This window comes from Theobroma cacao, chromosome 1 (assembly GCF_053813885.1).
Source record: "Theobroma cacao isolate CCN51 chromosome 1, ASM5381388v1, whole genome shotgun sequence".
Classification (NCBI taxonomy): domain Eukaryota; kingdom Viridiplantae; phylum Streptophyta; class Magnoliopsida; order Malvales; family Malvaceae; genus Theobroma; species Theobroma cacao.
This window is the reverse complement of record NC_142639.1, coordinates 12,239,579-12,259,779: the sequence shown is the minus strand read 5'-3', so window position 1 is coordinate 12,259,779 and position 20,201 is coordinate 12,239,579. Positions and strand designations below refer to the sequence as shown.

The window sequence follows — 20,201 nt, the reverse complement described above, 5'->3', positions numbered from 1 at the left end:
AAAGGAGTTCAGTTAGTTCAGTTATTGAATATCCAAAACCGAACTAACCGTTTGCACACCCCTAGTATCAATGCCATTGTCCTTAAGGTTTTATTCACCCCCACTTGTAGTGTGCAAAATAGTTACTAGCATATAAACCTCGAAGATATAATGAAGCCCAGTGATTGACTATGTTTCGCACTGACGAAATCAATCCACTGAGTACTCACCGGAGTATAACAAGATTATCAAACTTTCATAATATTTTTTTGCAGGAAAATAGTATAGAAGAAAACTTGAGAAATTTTGAGAAAGGAAGGAAAGTTTTTTGTTTTCTAATGCACGTTCTGTTGGATAAAAAAGGTCTTCTTTTATAGGCTTAGATGCTTGTTCCCAACAAGCACTGTTTGTGTCTATTTCAAAAAGTTACTCCTGTTAGTCTTTTCCAATATTTATTTTTATTTTCAACAGGCATAACCCTTCTTTTAATTTAATTTCCAACAGTCACAATTTTTCCTTCTATTTTGGTATGAAATCATATCTTTTATTTGAAAATATCTAACAATCCCCCACCATTTTCAAATTAGTCCAAATTTTCTATAATCTTAAAAATCAATTGCATAAATGAAGGTGTTTTCCGATTGAACCTTCACTTAATGAAAATATATTAAAGTTAACCGAAATTGCATGGTAGACTATGCTTTGAACCAACTATTCCATTTGGTTAACCGAACACATCGCACACAACGATTTCAACACCAATGAATGAACAGTATCTGGCGACACTTTTATGGCCATGCGTCTGTATCCTCTTTTCATTGTTAGAGCCAAGCTCTCAAACTCCTAGAAGCAACCACACTTCACACTCATATAAGTAGATCCCATGAATGCCCCCGTAGCTAAAGCATTCTAACAAATTATATTATGGGTCTATTAAGATATATAACTCATCTTTTCCTTACCATTACGGGTGCCTAGCACTTCACTTAAGATAGAATATAATATATTATATTATAGTGCTAGCAGTCACATACAAATGATTACTTTGTCTCATTGAACTCAAGACTTGACGTTATACCAAGCGTTGAGTCAAGTTTCCACCATGGGTGACTTTCAATTTATGAGCTTGAGCCCCATCCCTTTTGAGGTATTATTTACAAGATATCTAGCAAGGTTTTTTGTTAAGGGATCCGTCAAGTTTTCACTAGACCTCACAAAAGTTACAGTGATCACTCCATTAGAAATTAATTGTTGAACATATCTATGTCTTAATCTAATATGTCTAGAATTTTCATTATACACTTGGCTATATGCTTTTGCTAGAGTTGCTTCATTATCACAACGGATAGAAATTAGAGAAATTGGTTTAGGCCATAAGGGCACACCATAGAGTAAATTTCTTAGCCATTCAGCTTCCTTGGTGGCAGCAGCCAATGCAATAAATTCAGCTGCCATAGTAGAATTAGTTATAAATAGTTGTTTCTTGAACCGTCAAGAAATGACACCCCCACAAAGCATGAAGATCCATCCACTTGTGGAAGCATGATCTTCTAAACTTGTAATTCAACTAGCATCTGAATATCCTTTTAGTACTGATGGATATCCATTATAGCAAAGTCCATAATTAATTTTTTTCTTTAAATATCTTAGTACTCGATTTATGGCTTACCAATGCAAAGTACCTGGAGTACTTATATATCTACTTAACTTTCCAATAGTAAATGTTATATCTGGTCTTGTACATGTCATTGCATACATGAAGCAACCAATAACTCTTGCATATTGTAGTTGAGCAACAGCCCTACCAGCATTAGGTACCAATTTAATTTGAAGATCTATGGATGTAGATGCTGGTATACAATTAGTAAGATTAAACTTTTCAAGCACTTTTTCAATATAATGCAATTGAGATAAAGTTATGTTATTTTCATCTAGGAATATTTTAATTCCTAAAATGACATCTGTTTCACCCATATCTTTCATTGCAAAGTTATTTGACAAAAACTCCTTTGTCTCCTCGACTTGTTTCAAATCCGTACAAAAAATTAGCATATCATCCACATATAAACAAATTATAATACCTTTACCATTTTGAAATTTGCTATATATGCATTTTTCAGATTCATTTATGTTGTAGCCATTAGCTAAAACAATTTCATCAAATTTTTTTGTACCATTGTTTTGGTGCTTGTGTAAGCCTATACAATGATTTGACAAGTTTACAAACTTTATGCTCTTGTCTTGAACAACAAACCCTTTTGGTTGTTCCATGTAAACTTTCTCTTTTAATTCACCATTTAAAAATGTTGTTTTAACATCCATTTGGTGAATTACCAACTTATAAATTAATGCAAGGGAGATTAGAGGTCTAATTGTAGCAATTCTTGCTACTGGAGCATAAATATTAAAGTAGTCAATTCCTTGCTTTTGCGTAAAGCCTTTGGCTACTAATCTTGCTTTGAACTTGTCTATGGTTCCATCTACTTTCATTTTCTTTTTGAAAATTCATTTACAACCTATTGGTTTGGAACCTAGTGGAAGATCAACCAAAATCCAAGTATTATTTCCCATTATTGAGTCCATCTCATCATTGATTGCTTCCTTCCAAAATGCAAAATCTTGAGACTTTATTGCCTCGTCATATGTAACAAGGTCCGATTCTAAATTAAAACAATAAGGAATTTTATTGTCAATATTTTCTCATGTTCCTTCTAAAAGCAACATATAAAAATCTTGACCAAAATCTTTTACCTTTCTAACCCTTTTGCTTTTCCTTATTTCTGGTTTAGATTCATCATTATTTTCATTTTGTTCCAATGGAATGACATTTGATAGAATTGATTGTAGTGGCTCTAGTTGCCTTAAAATAGATTTGAATATATTTTCATCAAATATTGCATCTCTTGATTCAATATCAGTATTGACTGGAATTGAATCAATTGTTTCAATTACCATGAACTTATATGCTTTACTATGTTGTGCATATCCTATGAATATGCATTCTATTCCTCTTTCACCCAATTTTTTTTTTTTTGGGTTTCGAAACTTTAAATACAATTCTATATCCCCAAACCTTCATATAACTAAGGTTCGGTTTCCCTTTCTTCCATTGCTCATATGGGGTCATTTTAGTTTCCTTTATAAGAACTCTATTTAATATGTGACAAGCTGTTAACAAAGCTTCTCTCCAAAAACCTTTTCTAAGATTTGAATATGATAACATAGTATTTACCATTTTGGTCAAGACCCTATTCTTCCTTTTTGTTACACCATTATGTTGTGGTGTGTAAGGTGCTGAAATATGATGGATTATTCTAGTGGAGGCAAAATAACTTGGACAATAATATTCTCCACCTCAATCCGATCTTAAACACTTGATAAAAGATTCACATTGTAATTCAGTTTCTTATTTATAAATCTTAAATTTATCAAGCACTTCATCTTTAGAATGCAACAAATTTACATAGTAATATCTAGAAAAATCATCAATTAATGTGACAAAATATTTTTTTCCAACTAATGTAGGTGTACTATGCATATCACACACATCACTATGTATTGATTCAAGTAATTTGGTATTTCTTTTAACTTTAGGAAAAGGATTTCTAGTTATTTTTGTTAGCATGCATGTATTGCATTTATCAATATTTGAATTAAATTTTGGAATTAAGTCCATTTTATACATGTCATCCAATCTTCTATAATTTAAATGTCCTAATCTATATTGCCATAAATAAGAAGATTCAATCATATAAACAGAAACAACTGTTTTATTCTTATTATTATTAATAATATTTAGTTTGAACATTCAATCACACATGTAACCTTTTTCAACAAAAATTCCTCTTTTGGACAAAATGAATTTATCTACCTCAAATATAAGCTTGAAACCAAACTTATTTAATAGACTTCCGAACACTAAATTTTTCCTTACTTCTGGAACATAGTATACATCTTTCAAAGTTAAAGTTTTTCCATAAGTGAATTCAAGTTCAACAGTCCCTTTACCTTTAATCATTGCTGCAGAAAAATTTCACATGTATAGGAAATTTCCACACTCACTTGGTGCGAAATTCTTTAAAAGACTCTTGTCATTGCACAAATGTTTTGTTGCTCCAGAATCAACCCACCAGGCATCATTTTCTTCAAGCACATTGATTTCAAAAATCATGGCTACAAGATTTTCAAAAGCTTTTCTTCTGGAAGAATTATTTTTCTTCTTCAATAACCGACATTCATTCTTGAAATGTCCTGGTTTTTCGTAATAAAAACATGTGCTTTTGTTTTGTCTTTTGAATTTCAGACCATTAGCAACTGCTTGAACCTCTTTTTGGCAGGTTTAGTGGTCTATCCTTCCTCCACAACATGTACTTTGGCTTCACCAGAAATAGCAACTTGTTCTTGTTTCCTGTATTCCTCTTCAATTCAAAGATGATTTGCCAAAGCCTCAAAGTTATTTCTTCCTTTTTGTGTTTCAGACTTCTTTTAAAGTCTTTCCATGATGGAGGAAGTTTGTCTATAATGGAGGATACAACTATAGTTTCATCCATTTTCATTTTATATTGTTTAAACTGATTAAGCATTCTTTCAATTTTTCGTAGTTGTTTTATAACAAAATACCCATCAACCATTTGATAATTAATAAAGCAACTAACAAGAAATTTCTTACTTGTTGCATCTTCTGTCATGTACCTGGCTTCCAATTTGTCCCATAATTCTTTTGCAGTAGCCTCGTTCTGGTATGTGTCAAATAAGTCATAAGCCAAACCATTCAAAATGTGACATTTGCACATATAATCGGCATTGTCCCATTTTTGCCTCTCTCTCATTGCAGCAACAGACTCATTTTCTCCTTCTTCTGGTCTAGGTATAGTCAAAACATAGACAACTTTCAAGGTTGATAGTAGCAAATGCATCTTCTTTTGCCATCTTAAAAAGTTATCACCATCAAACACTGTTTGTGTTTGTTTCAAAGAGTTGCTCCTGTTGGTCTTTTCCAAAATACGTGATTCTTTTTTTTATTTTATTTATTTTATTTATTTATTTTTATTTTCAATAGACATAACTATTCTTTTAATTTAATTTTCAACAGTCACAATTTTTCCTTTTATTTTGATATGAAATCATATCTTTTATTTGAAATATCCAACAAATATTTCCTGTAATTATTTGAGTAGTAATAATATGGGTTGGTTCCTGGGAAATAATCGAGGAATCATACTACGAAACAAGGTGAGTTCTATATCATTTGGTGAGGTAATTATATTAGTATTGGTTGATATTATTTTTGGTTAAGTATTCATTTGTCTTACGTACGTTATTGCCAAATTTTATGACCAAAACAAGATTCCATGATTATATCTAGAGTTTATATTTGGTCAGTTGTTTTGTAATATTATATAATGTTAAGCTGCAGCTCACGACCTTGTTAAAAATTGTGTAATTCCATACATGTTAATAAATAGTGTAACATTTTATCATCTCATCTCATCAACATTACAACTTTTTCTGTAAAGATGACATCACCAGTCATCGATTTTGTGTATTAAATTATATATTAATAAGTATTTAATTTTTAAAGCTTTTAAAGCTTACTGTTTTAAAAAAAAAATTAATTTTTGATGTGAATGACCTTTAAATTATCGATAATAGATAATATTATATATTGATGATATACCTAATAAAATAATGAAAAAATTATGAAAAATGACCTTCATAAAAAGGTGACTTTAAAAATGACTGTCTTTATAATTTTAACTGTTTTTAGCCAGTTTTTTGTATGACTTGACAATAATACCCTTTAAACAATTTCAGACAAATTATAATGGTTTTAGTTTTTTCTCTCTTGCCATCCAGATAAAAATTTCAAAATTAAATCTCGATTTCTCTTTCTGCTCAAACTTGTCTATTTCGCCATCCAATTCGCAAATATGATATCAAGCTCTTTTTTATTTTATTTTATTTTTTTAGATGGTGGATCTTGGGGGTTCTTAAGGACGATGAATAACGATTTTGCTCATTGCAGGCAGCGATTTTGCTCAGGGAGAAAGAACAACTAAAGCATGTTTGATGGGTTTTATGGTGGTTCACGGTTTTGTTGTGTCTGGGATTAGAATGATTGTTAAGCATGTTTGCTAGGGATTTTGATTTTTTTTATGAGATTTTGAGTTAAAATTGTTCAGAGAATATTTTGTAAAGAGGGTATATTTTGTTTTGTATAAGAGGAGTGAGCAAGACCTCCTGATAGGGATATATTTTCTCTTGCTTTGGAGGGTTATGGAGTTTTGTAACCTATCTTTTATGAAATGCATAATTTCATGGCTTAGCAAAAAAAAAAATATGTGTTTTAGGTTCTTGAGTTTGTTGGTTTATTCATAGAACCCCAAAATTGAGTTTACTGATTTTTAGGTATTGCGTGACTTAATCACCGTATGACTAGTTTTTAGTCCTTACGTGATTGGTTTTAGGCATTATGTGACTAGTTTTTATACATTGCATGACTGATTTTTAAGCAATGCCTAAGTCACACAATGCCTTACGAACTAGTCACACAATGTCTTATTAACAAGTCACGCAATGTCTTATCAAAAACTAATCACACAATGCCTTATCAAAAACTAGTCACACAATACCCAAAATTAGTCACGCAATGCTTTATCAGAAACTAGTCACGCAATACTTTATAAAAAACTAGTCACGCAATGCCCAAAGTCAGTCACACAATGCCTATTATCTAGTTACACAATGCCTTATCAGAAACTAGTCACGCAATGCCCAAAGTCAGTCACGCAATGCTTAAAAACTAGTCACATAATTCTCAAAAATCACCAAAACTACTGAATTTCATTTAACAAGATCAACAACTTCAAACGATACACCATCTTCTATTTAACAACATAATTAACAAATATGAATGCTCAAAATGTTCGAAAGTGTTTTTTTCATATATCAAAAATCACTCTAAAATGTTTAAAAATGCTCACAGGTTTTTTTCATGTATCAAAAACTACTTCAAAATGCTCAAAATACTTAAACATTTTTCTTTCTGATAAGAAATACTCTAGAGATGAAGAGTCTGGTGAGGAAAGCTCAAAAAATATGAGTCAGTTTGAGACGTAAACTTAAACATACTTGACCCGTTAATAAGTTTCGGGTTGAGGTGCGGAGCCTAGCGAATGGGTTGGTTTCATTAAGGACAATTTTGTCCAATTTTTTTTTCTCTTAGCTAAAAACAAATAAAATTATAGGGAGAACAATTCTTAAAAACACTTTATGTCTCAGGCCCATTTATGAAAAGCACTCTAAAATAATTATTTTCAGATGAGATAAAAAAAATTAATATATCAAATAAAATAATTATGTTCATATGAAATCAAAGTCTTGAATGTTACAAGCTCGTCATCGATTAAACGTGTGGTTTTTTGACTGCTATCCTCAAGTTATGCTTGCGATTTTATTCAAATTTCCTGACTCCAAAGGAAACATTTACACATCTTACATGCCATAACTAATGCAACTCTGACTTGTTATAATCCCAGAATGGATGGAAATCTCTGCCTCATTAACATGCTTTTGTCACATAACATTTAAAATTATCATGATGCGATCATAGGCGTGAGTAGTGATGAAAAAACGACGGTTCGAAAGAATTGTTGCTGTATATATATTGAGCTATGACAAGATCTTTGTTGCAGGTGGAGTAATTCTCAATTAATCCAACGGTGTTCTAACGACTTTTTAAAAGTAATTCAATGGTGCTGAAACCAACTTTAACTCAAGGTGAATGACACAATTTTTTTGGCAGTGTAACATGTCCCAACGTACGTGGAGTGCAATATTAGTTTGTTAACAATTCACACACGGCAAGGTCTGAGAGTGGCAGATTCATCCGTCGGAGATTAGTTGAAAAACACAAAAGATTTCAATTTTATCAGTTCATATGATCTCTGAATGCTGAAGAAGTGGGAGAAAATTCCTGCTGGAAAAAAAAGTTAGATCAACTGGAAGTGAACAAGGGTGAAGTTGGTTTGGCAGCACATAGGTATTGGTTATATCGTATGAATCACGTAATAAAGTTAGGATTGATTTGACTGTGTGTAATGAGGATTTGTTTAAAATCAATGTTTTGGTAGAATTTGTATCAATGTAAAATCTTGTTCGATATTCAACTCAAATTCTAAGATGATGAGACAACAGGAGCATTCACTTTATCTTACTTTGTAGTAACTACTCCAGCCTTGCCACTCTCCTTGCATGGCTTGAGCTGCAACCTTAGTCATCTTCAGTTATGACGAGACAACGGAACAGAGTTATTTTGTAAAATAACAACAATAATAACTATCAATCCTAAATTGACACCAAAGGTTCCAAAGCAAATTTTTGTCCCATACGACGAAAAACTAAATAGTGACAAAATTGCCCTGAGAGTGCATAAGCAACATCCCGAAAAGACTCTGTATAGGAGCCTAGGGGGCATGCATAGATCCCCAATCACTTCACTCGAAAGAAAATTGCACTAAGAACATAAATGGAGTCCCAGAATGATCCATCTAAAGTGAGAAAGCAGCAGAAGAAACTATGAATTTCTATTCCGACAAAAGAATGATATTATAGACAAAACAATCTTATCGGGTGTAAGACTGCCAGTAATAGTTTCTTTTTCTTTTATATTGGGCAAAAATCTCTAACAGTTGCTGTCATGATTGTGAGTGTTAACATGATTGATTGGCTTCCACAGAATTGCACGAGGCAGGAGCATTCTTTAGCATCTTTTCAGATGCTTTCAATGTACTTTCTGGCCCTGGGGATCTTGCTGATGATTTAAGGAACCGGAGTTGCCACCCTCTAGGTTTTATTTGTCCCAGCAATTCCCATCTTTTAGGTTTTATCTGCCCTAGTAGTTTCAACTGCTCCTTTCTGAACTTTCTATTTGCATACCATGTTCCACCTCGCCAACCCAAGCCATATCTGCAGTTAAGCAAATAAAGGCAAAGAACCAACGCAAATGTCATCTATGGGCCTTGCAAACTGGAAAGTCGAAAGCATATTAATGAGGGGATTTTTTCAGTTACAGGGGAAAGTATGCACCAATTAAAAGTGCAGCTAAGAACATTAGGATTCAATAAGATGTTTTAACCAGTCTCCTCATGATTTCTTAAATTGATTTTTTCAATCAAGAGACAAGGCAACCTTCGCATTGGCAGATGATGAGGAGAGATTCACCTCGACATGCATTCTTACAAAAATCAACTCAACCACATTCTTACTACTTCCTAAATCTGCCAAAATCCATAAGTTAACTCTATCAAAAACCATTTATCCTCGGCTATCATGTCTGTAATCTGCCTCAATGGACATTCCTTAAGGTATTTCATATTAATTAAATTGTAAGATGTCTGTTTAGTATTCTTTGCAAGAAAAAAGTTAGCAACTTTATATCATATTACCTCCAGTTACTGCCACTTCTGACTTTATGACAAGTACATTAACTCTTTGTCCTTCTGCAGTGTTTTTTTCCAACTCACTGCATTTTGGCCATAACTTTTTCAAACATTGCAAAATTATAAAGGTTATCATTTTCTCTTGATGTTAGAAAGGCTCCAAAAACCCACTCGAATTAAAAACAAAATTGAACCACTTTGATCTTTAGAAATCAAGCCAGATGGAAAGGTTGGAGATAAATAAAACAAAGAGGAGAAATTTCTCCCATGGTGCACTTTTTATATCTCCAAAAGTGGAGATACTTGGAGAGCAATGAAACTAGCTAATTTTATAAGTTCTAAAATATAATTTATTGATTAAATCTTTTCATAGAACACGTGCCACAAATGCTATTATTGTAAAATCATTAAATTTCACTCTTGATCCCTTATCTATTATCCGTTCAGCAAGAGAAAATTAAACTGCACACCAAAACATCTCATCATTTCTATTCTTTTCTCTTCTCTCCTATTAATTAAACACATTGTAATCAGAGTTTAAAAAATGCTATAATTCATTAAGAATACATTAACCATTGTGAACATACCCAACAACAAGAGCAGTTCCAGCCGTTGCAACCCAAGCAGCAGTCTTGGAAGGCCCTGGGTCAACAAGTTTTTTGATGTCTGTGTGCTCAAGATGATAATTGTTTTGCATCTGTCACAAGATAAAAAGCAGCACATTCATATGTAAACGTGAAAAGGGTAAGTAAGAAGAATTAGGGGGCAGAGAGTACAATATTGCAAGAAAAGGTTTGACAATCCCTCAAGCAAACAAACAGCAGGTTCTATCTCGCTACAGTGAAACCAATAAAGGAAGGGAGATAAACAACCCATTAGCATCAGGTTTTTACACGTGACCAGAATCATTTACCTCAAACTTTTTTAACCAAAGGAAGGAGAAAACAAGATATATGACAACCCATTGCAGTAAAAAGTGCAAGTATAGCTTATAGGGAAGCAACAATTAATCAATATCCATTTGGAAATACATTTTGAAAGAATAATAAAAATGTCATGCCTAGCAAGCTCAATTCAAAACAACTCGACTCCAAGGTCAGAGAGCCTGAGTCATTTAAAATAGTCCAAGACTACAAGTGTCCAATTTATTCCCTCAATTTAGGATCCAAGTTTAAGGCTAAGAAAACAATATTAGAGTATATCTACTAATTGGATCCAAAAGTTGACTCAAAAACTAATATGTGCATGGTACTAAAGATCTAAGGCAATGAAAAGAATACTCACAGCTTTCTCAATTGATTCAAGCCTTTGATCAACTTTTGTTTCATGATAATGCCGTAAAGAGTACCCTGTACCAACATTAATATGTTTCTTGTTAGATGCCCAGCCCTAGCACATAAATGAAACTGTCAATAGCAAGAACATGGAGCTAGAAACCACAACATCAGACCTCCAAGACAATCCCAAAGAGACGCCTTCAAAAATGCCAAAACTTCAAATGGCTTTATGCTTTTTTTAGCAAACCAATTCTTATTCACTTATGCTCAAGCAAATCCTATAGGAGCTCCCACAAGACTTAACTGAAACATGGAGCTCCAACATGTAAAGTTTTAAGGGTTTAATCCTCTCAGCCAATCTTTTTTAAAATAATAATAATTATGGTAATGATAATAATAATCTGAATGCTTCTTTTAAGCAAACCAATTCTTATGCACTTAAGCTCAAATAAATTCTATAATAAAAATATTTTGGTATTCTACAAAATAACAACAAAACAACCAACAATAATTTAATAAATTAATAATAAAAAACCAGAACCCCTCAGCCAAGAGCCAAATTCTACAAAATATCAACAAAACTGACCAACTTTGAGACACAAGTGCATTTATAGTTTTGAAAAGGCAAGCAAAATAAAATGAGTGTTGCAACTTAAAATCAGCAATTCAGTTGTGAGCAGTGAGTGCAGAATCACATCAATCCACCATAGATCAATTTTCAAAAATTTGTTAAGCCATTACAATGTCCACTAAATTCTACTATAGCAATCCCAACGCAATTTGCTTCTTTCCTTTTAACCAATAAAACCTTCTGTCAGGAGGGATGGAAAAACCAATTAGTAAAGCTGCAAAGCTAATGCTAAAGACTTAAGAGAAGATCAAGTCCAAAACCTGCTAAATATGGTAATGGAATTAAATTGAGAAGTTTAGCCTTGGTTTAGAAAAAGTTGCTACTTAACCTGATTAAAATGAAGTCCAGGGAATTAGTGGGTATGATCTAAATAGAAAAGCTCGACAATGATGATTCAACAAAAACTGAAGCAGTAAATTTATATTTCAATGACAGAAAAGAGAAATGCAATGTTGTATTTAGAATCAAATCAAAAAAAGTAAAATGGAACTGCAAAGGGAAATACAATGGAAGAGAAACTCACCAAACCATGCTGTAGCAACTGAAGCTATAGAAGTTCCTACTGTAAATACCACCTTATGCCTCTCAAATGTATCCTATACCATTAAAATCAGTCATCACTAACTGTAACAAGGAAAACAATCGCCACTAAACAAAACCCCATAAATTTGTACAAACAAAAATCAAATTGAATTTATAGTAAGAAAAAATAGAGAAATACGATAATTTTAGCTTGAATATCAGAAAAGATTACTCGTTTCCCATATAAATTAAACTGAATGAATTCCCATCAAGTGACACTAGAAAAAGAAGATGAAAATTGGGAAGAGGAGGTGCCTTGGTGGAGAAGTAGGTATCTTGAACAGCAGCCCAAGAATTAAGGGCTTTTCTCTTCAAGTGGGGAACTGCCATAGAACCTAGAAGCGAGGTGCCTCTGCTTCTTAATCGATGCATAGTTCATTCTACGTGAGACTCCGCTGAGTTGACTTTGACGACTTATTTAGATTTTACCGAGTTTAGATAAAAAGAATAAACACGAAAGTTTTCTGAGAGGGAAAACTGAGAAAAGGTTTTCCCAGGACTTGCTCTTTCTTTTCTTCTCAGAATATTTCCAGCATTACAGATACTTTTGGCAAATATTCTCACTTTCCAACCTTTTTTTTCAAGCCGTAGATTAATTGATGTCGTAGTATTGTCACTTCTAAACCGTTAGATCTTATTGGCAAAAAAAAGAAAAACCATTAGGTCTCAACTTCTTTTTTTCTTTTTCATGCATTAGAGGAATATTACTAATGTATTTTTTTTACTTAAATCGTGCAACTTTCTATTGTACCAAACAAAAAAAAAAATCTATCTTTATAATTTGAGCTATCTTAAATTTTTAGTTTTTTTGTATATTCAAAAATTTAAAATTTACGCATTCTATCGAATTTGAATAGCTAGCAAAACTAAGTCTAACAATTTTAGTGTATGCTTTAAGTTCAATAATTTTTAAAATATTTTTGAAAGTTTATTTACACATAATATTTATTTATATAAAAAATAAAGAATTGCACTAGTAGGTTTTGTTTTGAATAAAAAACAAAACGAAAATTAGTGCGTCCAAAGTGTAATTTGTGGAAAAGAAATGTCTTGGGCTGCTTATCCTTCAATTAAACTTGAGAAATCTTATTATGAAGATGAGGTGTGCCTTTTTTAAGCCTATTGTATTCAATGCATTTAAGTTGATTGAGCAGCAGTGCTATGCATTTCACATTAATAAAAAAATAAGTGAATTTTAAATATTAACGTGAATCTATGATTTATAAATTTAGTTAAATTATATTTTTAGAGTTTAAAATCATACGAGATTAGCTTAAATTTCAATTCGTAATATTTAATATCATAATAGACTCGAATCTTCTCTAATGTGAGACTCTCATGAAAAATAAAAAGATTGAAATAGATCCTTATGTATGAATCCCTCTCTTCTATGAGTAACGAGTCAATACAATAAAAACATAACGCAATTGGATGAGATAAAATGTCAAGAAATGAAGTAAATCTTGAATATATAAATATAAATCTTTCACAACTTATCACATATATCTTTTTAAGTTAAAAATGTGAATCCGTAATTTATAAATTTACTTAAATTTTATTTTTAAAGTTTAAATGACATGAGTTTAAGTTTAAGTTCTGTGACAATCAATTCTATATTCCTCAACATCTTTCGTCTCTCTAGCAGAACGGTGGCTTCTAAATTTCTACCTTCTTTTCTTTACTCGGAATCTGTATAGTTCCTAATGAATCTAACAAGTTGAAGATATCACTACCGTTGTTCTCAAACTTGACATAAATCAAAGCCTGCATCGACCTAGCTCAACACAAATCTGAACTCAGTTCTTGCACATATTAATCTGCCTTGTCAAGAATTCCAGGCTCCTATAGACTAAAGTGCATATCTTTCTAAATCGACTTCTATGCTCTATAGATACGAATGCAAATGTTGCAAAAGTTGATGGTGAAACACACGTATGAAAGTATGATGCAGTAGACTAAAGGATGCATATCTATCCCATCCCCACTCTATTGGGAATGCATAAACCCATCGAACCAGAAATAGTTCTTCTACTTGTTCAATTGGACCTGAGCTGCCAAGTGCTTACCATGTAAGACTCACAACCATATCAAACTAAAACATTCTAGTGACTCTATTAACATAAAAGCATTCATCCTGAGTAGGAGATGAGTTCCAAGAAAGGAAAAGGACCTTACAACTTTTCACCTGCATTTTATTCACCACAAAAAAATGCCTTCCTGCCCCCCAGCATTTTGCTCATAGCAAATCTCCAAACAACCTATAACACTCTGCCAGATCACAGGTGAAAGGGGTGCAGGAGGTACATATCATCCAAGTCTCCTTCAAGGGTACAAATTAAAAAAAAAAAAAAAAGACAACTCAAAAGACAACAAAATGACTGATTAAATCAGTTTAATCATGTGAGGCTTTTGAAGAACTCTGCAAAGAATGTGGTGGAGAAGCAGCCTGTTCAGGTGGATCATCTGAATTCTTTGTCTCCAAGTTCTGATGTTTCTTGCTCACAGAATCAGTATTCCGTGCCCAATCAGGAAGCTTTGATGACAGGGGAGCTTCAGACGTATGGGCTGTTGGTGATATTCTTTGATATGTTAGGAGAGACGTATCAAACACAGATAAAGGCAGGCTTAGGCCATAATTGTAAGGATATCCCACATAAGGGTGATCAAATCTGCAAGTTGGACCATATTTGCAGAGCCCATACATAGTGTAGCTAGAACATACAGCTTGCCCCTACATATAGAAGAACAGGGAACAATTAGCGTAATCATTTTGCAAAAAGAAAAACAAAATGAGCAAACTAATTATGAGTGATGAAATCATTAGAAATGGCCATATAAATTCCTTCAGCCAAACTCATTCACCCAAATGCATATTTAGTTAAATACCTGACCAGGTGTCAGACAAACAGGAAACTTACAGGTCTTGAAGGAAGCCCCAGTGGGCCGATATTATTTACCGCAGAATTTGCAATCCTTTCCTTCGGATGATGGTACTTGCAATCAGATCCGTATTTGCAAGTACCGGTGTTCATATAATACCGACATTCTGGTTGATCAGGTCTTTCAGGGAAATTTGAAGCAGATGTTGATGACAAGAACACCTGTCCACTAGAACCTGACTCAGCGGGATTCATTGAGTTGTAAGCAAAATTGGATCCAAGAATACCAGTAGAAGATACAGAGCTCATATTTCCCTGATCAGAATTAAAATAAGAAAAGAGGAAAAAGATGAGATATAGAAAAAGAAGTTCCAATCAACACAAGAGCTACCTATGAACATTTTTTTATCAAAACCGATAAACAAAATTAGAAATACCCAAACATGTTGTGTAAGGCATTGTAGTTCCAGGATGTGGTCGAATACATATGTCAAGGCAATAAAAAGCATATAGGCAACTCTATGTGGGATCAGAATGTTGCAATCAATTGCATACCACTTCAAAGTATCAAAGTCATGACAAAGTTTTGACTGGCTCTCTTATGTTCATCCTTACAATTTGAACCCTATTATAAAACAAGCCATAATGAACAGGCAATTACACAATATAATTGCAGCAAGTATACATAAGCTACCATGAACCGCCTCTAGAGACCTTCAGTAATCTCCACAAATAGACAGGTGAATGACATGCATGTGCAAAATATATGGATATAGACAATAAAGTTGTGGAACAAATAATACTAATTAACACATATAAAACACAGTTAAGTTTGTTTTAGACAGCAGTCATTTGCATGAGCAACACAGTTAATCATTTCTGGTGTACTAGACTAAAAAGGAAGAGAAAGTAAACCACTCCATTTCCTAGCGATGGTAAACATAACAAAAGCACGCCTTTTCAGACTTGCTCAGCAAGCGCCTCAAAGAACAATTGAACAAACATAAAGACATCTAAGGTGTCTTAAAGTCGTACTCATGCAAAAGAAAACAATGTGTCTAATAGTAAGTGAATTCTATATAAAGAATAGAGTCAAGACCAGGTAATTTATCATAGCATCTCCAATGACAGTATCTTCCAGCAAGATCCAGTCAATGAACTAACCATTAATAACTGTTTGCAAAGGACATTGTCAATGCTACAGATCTCTATTAAGGATGTTTGTCAAACCATGAAAATAGAAATTTCAATTATTACCCAATTACAATGTTACAAACAGACAACAGATATAAATGCACATCAAGTCCTTAGAAAAAAAAATGATAAAATGGTGTCAGCAGATAAGAAGAAAAAGCAGATCATAAGTCTTTCTGAAAAACATGCAGAAAACCCTTGGGGACTTGCCCTTCAGATCTTAGAAGAATGTTCATAAACCAGTTCTTAATAATCAAGCCCATATCATGTTATTATCTAAAAATGCAAGGGCTCTGTTCTTATCACATTATTCTTCTATCCAGTGAATTGAAAACTCAACATGAAATTTAGCAATTTGAAGGTACAGTTAATCAAAAGTCAAGGAGATCAAAGCAATGTTCACACTTGCAGAGAAACTTATATCAATGTGGCTTGCTTTTGGACGAGTGACAATCTTTAAATTTCACTATTTTCAAAATCATTCCAATATACTTTATGTTTTACTCTGCCAGAAAAAACACCCTGGAAGGAGAACACCTTGCAGATATTAGATTTAATTGACCACGTTATACTGGAGCCAGAAATTCAGATAGACATTACTCAACATAAGAGGTATTCACTCACCATGTAGGTGCTCCAGCCATGCGCAGGTATTATGCTTTGGGAAGGAGAAACAACAACAGGCATGTAGCTTTGGGGACCTTGTAAACGTGGGCCAGAAACATACGGTGCCCGAGGTAATGACCAAGTGGGTAATCCACCAGCATATGGTACACCTGATGGTGGCAAAATTGATGATGACACAGGTCCATTTACAGGTAAGCCAGCACTAGCTGATGGAGGCTGGGGATGATGGAACTTGCATGCAACTCCAAACTTGCATGATCCAGTGCGCATGTAATAAGGACATGGTTTTTCATCCTGATATATACAGCGTCAGCATGAGACAATACATGGTCAAGTCAGAACATCAAAGAAAGAGAAAAAGAAAGCACCTGACGCATGGGAAGACCAACAATGTTAAATGTAACAGGTCCAGCACCATTCCTGTCCTTTGGATGATGATATTTACATGTTGGTCCATATTTGCAAGTTCCTGTCTTTAGAAAGTACTGCACAGCAGGTTCAAAGAAAATCTCTAAATTAAAAAACTTTCCACAAGAAACACTTTCTGATCACAAACAAAAAAGAGACAGCATCAACATGATGTCAAATAGTTAAGCACTAGATCAACCAAATCAACCGTGATCCTAAGCTATATCAACATCAGTTTTCCCTCGATAAAGAGTTATGCGTCACTTCACTAGGTTAACAGGAAACATTAGTACACTATAGAGAAAAAAAATAATCTATCATATGCTTTTTCTTTCCAAACAAATTTTAAAGAAATAAATAAATAAACTTCCGGACTCAGGCCCAAAAATCTAAAGAATTGTAAGTCACCTGGTTGCGTGTGGTTTATAGGAATCCAAAGAAGTTATATAAGGAGCAAGACTTGATCTAAATAAACAATCAAAAAGTAGTGATTGGAAGAAAAAGAAAAGAAAAAAAAAAATCAAAGATGAAACACATATTCTACGTCATTTTATCAGTTACATGCACATGTTTGGATATGCACACAAGTAAGACTTGTTCTAGCAAATATGTTTCTTAAAAGTTTCATAACATGCACCTTAACAAATTAATAAAACATACATTTTCTACAGATTTTTAAACATGTGACAGAACTTTCAATGAAGAACTTTGCGCTGCAAATAAAAGCATAGTCCCCGCTGCCCACTGGTGAAACAGTGTCGCCGATATTGAATTACATAATCAATAATAAAAGAAACAGCTAAAAGGTGACCAGCATAATCAGGAAACTGAATTTTGCTATATATTATGTTTACATTCTTGCACACGCAGTCATGACTCATGTCTACTAAATATATTATAGATCAAGAAATGAACCATTCATTATTCATTTACCCAAAAACTTGTTTTTCATTCAATAACATCTATTCCCATAAATGAGCCGCATTAGTTGCCTTTTCTTATCTCAGTAAGAGTAAAAAAAAACCATATTCAGCAGCAAATGGAATTATGGAAACACAAACATCTACATATAAGGCAATATTGTAAACTATAGTAATCCACTAATCTTAAATGAGAAAGAATTTATACCCCACAGTCTGGCTGTCCAACTCTCTCAGGGAGTTCTTCTCTATATTGGCCACCCTGTAACAAATCACAATAATCAACCTCTACAACACAGAGTCACTTCATAACATATTCTAAACGCAAGAATTCAAATCCACTTATTTTACATCTGAACATGATCAGTCACTTAATGCTATTCATTTTTAAAAAAAAATAAAAAATAGAACTTGATTACCTGGGCAGCATAAGTCGGATGATTGAATCGACAGTTAGTTCCATAACCACATAATCCAGTCCTTAAATAATAAGAACAATCCGGTTCACCAGGACGATCAGGGTACGCGGTTGACTTAGAAAAACCCACCTCTTGATTATTATCATTAATTTTCAACCGCAAAATTGCTTCTGGAAACATTGGGAAAAAAAATCCCCAAATAAACAAAATTCGAACCCCAGAGAAAAAAATTATAATTTGATTGCACCAAATAAGCCATCAATTTAACAACCGAAATAACAAACTCTGTAACTAAATCTAATACGACTATAAATTACAACAAAAAAAAACAATTTTTAAAAGCTGCAATTAAAAAAAAACTTTGCAACTTAAAATATAGAAAGTTACTCGTTCTTTTCATTTAATTAATATAAATTTACCATTTTTACAAGTATTTAAAACATTGAGCACAGTGGAAAATGATCACAACGAACTAGTTCTTAAAAAAAAAACAAAGAAAAATATAAAGTGGCATCAGATCTTTGTATAATTGAGCTAACAGAGAGTGTACAAAGAATCGGTGCTACCTTCAATGTTATCAGCTGATTGATTCGACACAGCATTGTTCTGAACTTGCCGATTATCCGGCATCGGTGGCGGTGGACACAGAATTTTTATGTAAACGTTTCTTACTTTCTGATCAAAACAATCAAAATCCACAAAAAAAAACAATTCTTCAATTTCTTAATATAAATCAAAGCAAATTTTGTTCGATTTTCTGAAAAAAAAAAAGAAGATTTCCGTTTGATATTAAGTAAAATGATGGTGATGATCAAGAGAGTGCAATGAGAGAGAAATTTCTCTTTTTTTTTTTCTCGGGGAAACTAAGAAAGAGTTTATAAAGAATGAAAAAGTGAAATCCTACAAAATATTCCAATTTGATTTTAAAAAAATAAAATAAAATTCTTTTTGATGCAAGGGGAAATTTCCGATCTCTCTCTCTCTCTCTCTCTCTCTCTCTCTCTCTCTCTCTCTCTTAATGTGAAAACCAGAAATTGTAAAATTTTTCAAAGGCTTGCCAGTGAGCTTCTGTGCTCGTCCACCAATAATAAATTTTCGTTCTTTTTGATTGAAAAGACATTATTGCCCACATAAGGCGCAAGCCCAGCCACTCTCTTTCAGTTATTAACCGCAATGTTTGGTTTGTTCTTCAAACTGAACAGCCGAACGACTTGTTTCTTGTTATTAATTTTTTATCCTTTTATTACTATTATACATTAAAAAACCATAAGAGTAAATTTTTTTATATTATTTCATTTTTTACAATCTTTAAAATTTTTAACCTTTTAAAAATATTTTAAATTCATTCATTTTATTAACCAAACTTTAAAAATCAATACAATATGTGATTTCAACAATTCATAAAAATTCATGTGACATAAATTTTTATCTAAATCAATTATGTAATGAAAGTGATGAATTTAAAATATCATAAATTTAATAATTAAATTTTAAAAGTTATAAACAAATTAAAATATTACACCAAAGTTATAAATGTGTAACGCAATTTATTGAAAAAAAGTTAATTACATTTTTTACTAAATTTTTTATTTGCAAAAAAAAAACCGAACAATTAAATCAAATACTTTAATATTTTGATAAGTTATTTAAAACTTAAATACTACTTACTTTAAAAAATTTATATAGCATTTCGAAAAGGAAATATGATAAATTATTTTTGACCAAATATTGAAAAATATACATAAAACATCATCTGACATTACAATACATTAATCATGTATTAGTTGTGTATGTTTTCAATTCAATTTCTCTTAAGATTTATATCTTTAAAATACAATGAAGAGT

At 32.6% G+C, this 20,201-nt stretch overlaps 2 protein-coding genes across 2 annotated transcripts; both read right to left on the bottom strand.

Annotated features, from left to right (window-relative positions):
- Positions 1-8,343: 8,343 nt before the first annotated feature.
- LOC18612367 (triacylglycerol lipase-like protein) lies at positions 8,344-12,445 on the bottom strand. Its single transcript, XM_007049137.3, has 5 exons — positions 12,165-12,445; positions 11,851-11,923; positions 10,704-10,768; positions 10,007-10,116; positions 8,344-8,946 (listed from the first exon to the last, which is right to left on the bottom strand). The coding sequence occupies exons 1-5, from the start codon at positions 12,279-12,281 to the stop codon at positions 8,691-8,693; spliced, it is 621 nt and encodes a 206-aa protein (XP_007049199.2). The 5' UTR covers positions 12,282-12,445; the 3' UTR covers positions 8,344-8,690.
- Positions 12,446-14,059: 1,614 nt separating this feature from the next.
- LOC18612366 (zinc finger CCCH domain-containing protein 3) lies at positions 14,060-19,406 on the bottom strand. The gene is made up of 7 exons (XM_007049135.3): positions 18,923-19,406; positions 18,357-18,526; positions 18,146-18,199; positions 16,978-17,094; positions 16,607-16,903; positions 14,828-15,103; positions 14,060-14,640 (listed from the first exon to the last, which is right to left on the bottom strand). Exons 1-7 carry the CDS (start codon positions 18,984-18,986, stop codon positions 14,302-14,304), a joined length of 1,317 nt encoding a protein of 438 aa, XP_007049197.2. The 5' UTR covers positions 18,987-19,406; the 3' UTR covers positions 14,060-14,301.
- Between the last annotated feature and the right edge of the window lie 795 nt (positions 19,407-20,201).

What these genes read in the sequence shown, in the direction of transcription:
- LOC18612367 (XM_007049137.3), bottom strand. Translation starts at nt 12,281, where the DNA reads ATGCATCGATTAAGAAGCAGAGGCACCTCGCTTCTAGGTTCTATGGCA. An exon ending in AGTTGCTACAGCATGGTTTG is followed by an intron (nt 10,769 to 11,850) that starts GTGAGTTTCTCT and finishes ATGTTGGTACAG; the next exon opens with GGTACTCTTTACGGCATTAT. An exon ending in TTGAATCAATTGAGAAAGCT is followed by an intron (nt 10,117 to 10,703) that starts GTGAGTATTCTT and finishes ATCTTGTGACAG; the next exon opens with ATGCAAAACAATTATCATCT.
- LOC18612366 (XM_007049135.3), bottom strand. Translation starts at nt 18,986, where the DNA reads ATGCCGGATAATCGGCAAGTTCAGAACAATGCTGTGTCGAATCAATCA. An exon ending in TTGGACAGCCAGACTGTGGG is followed by an intron (nt 17,095 to 18,145) that starts GTATAAATTCTT and finishes CCTGCTGTGCAG; the next exon opens with TACTTTCTAAAGACAGGAAC. An exon ending in TGGGGCTTCCTTCAAGACCT is followed by an intron (nt 14,641 to 14,827) that starts GTAAGTTTCCTG and finishes TTCTATATGTAG; the next exon opens with GGGCAAGCTGTATGTTCTAG.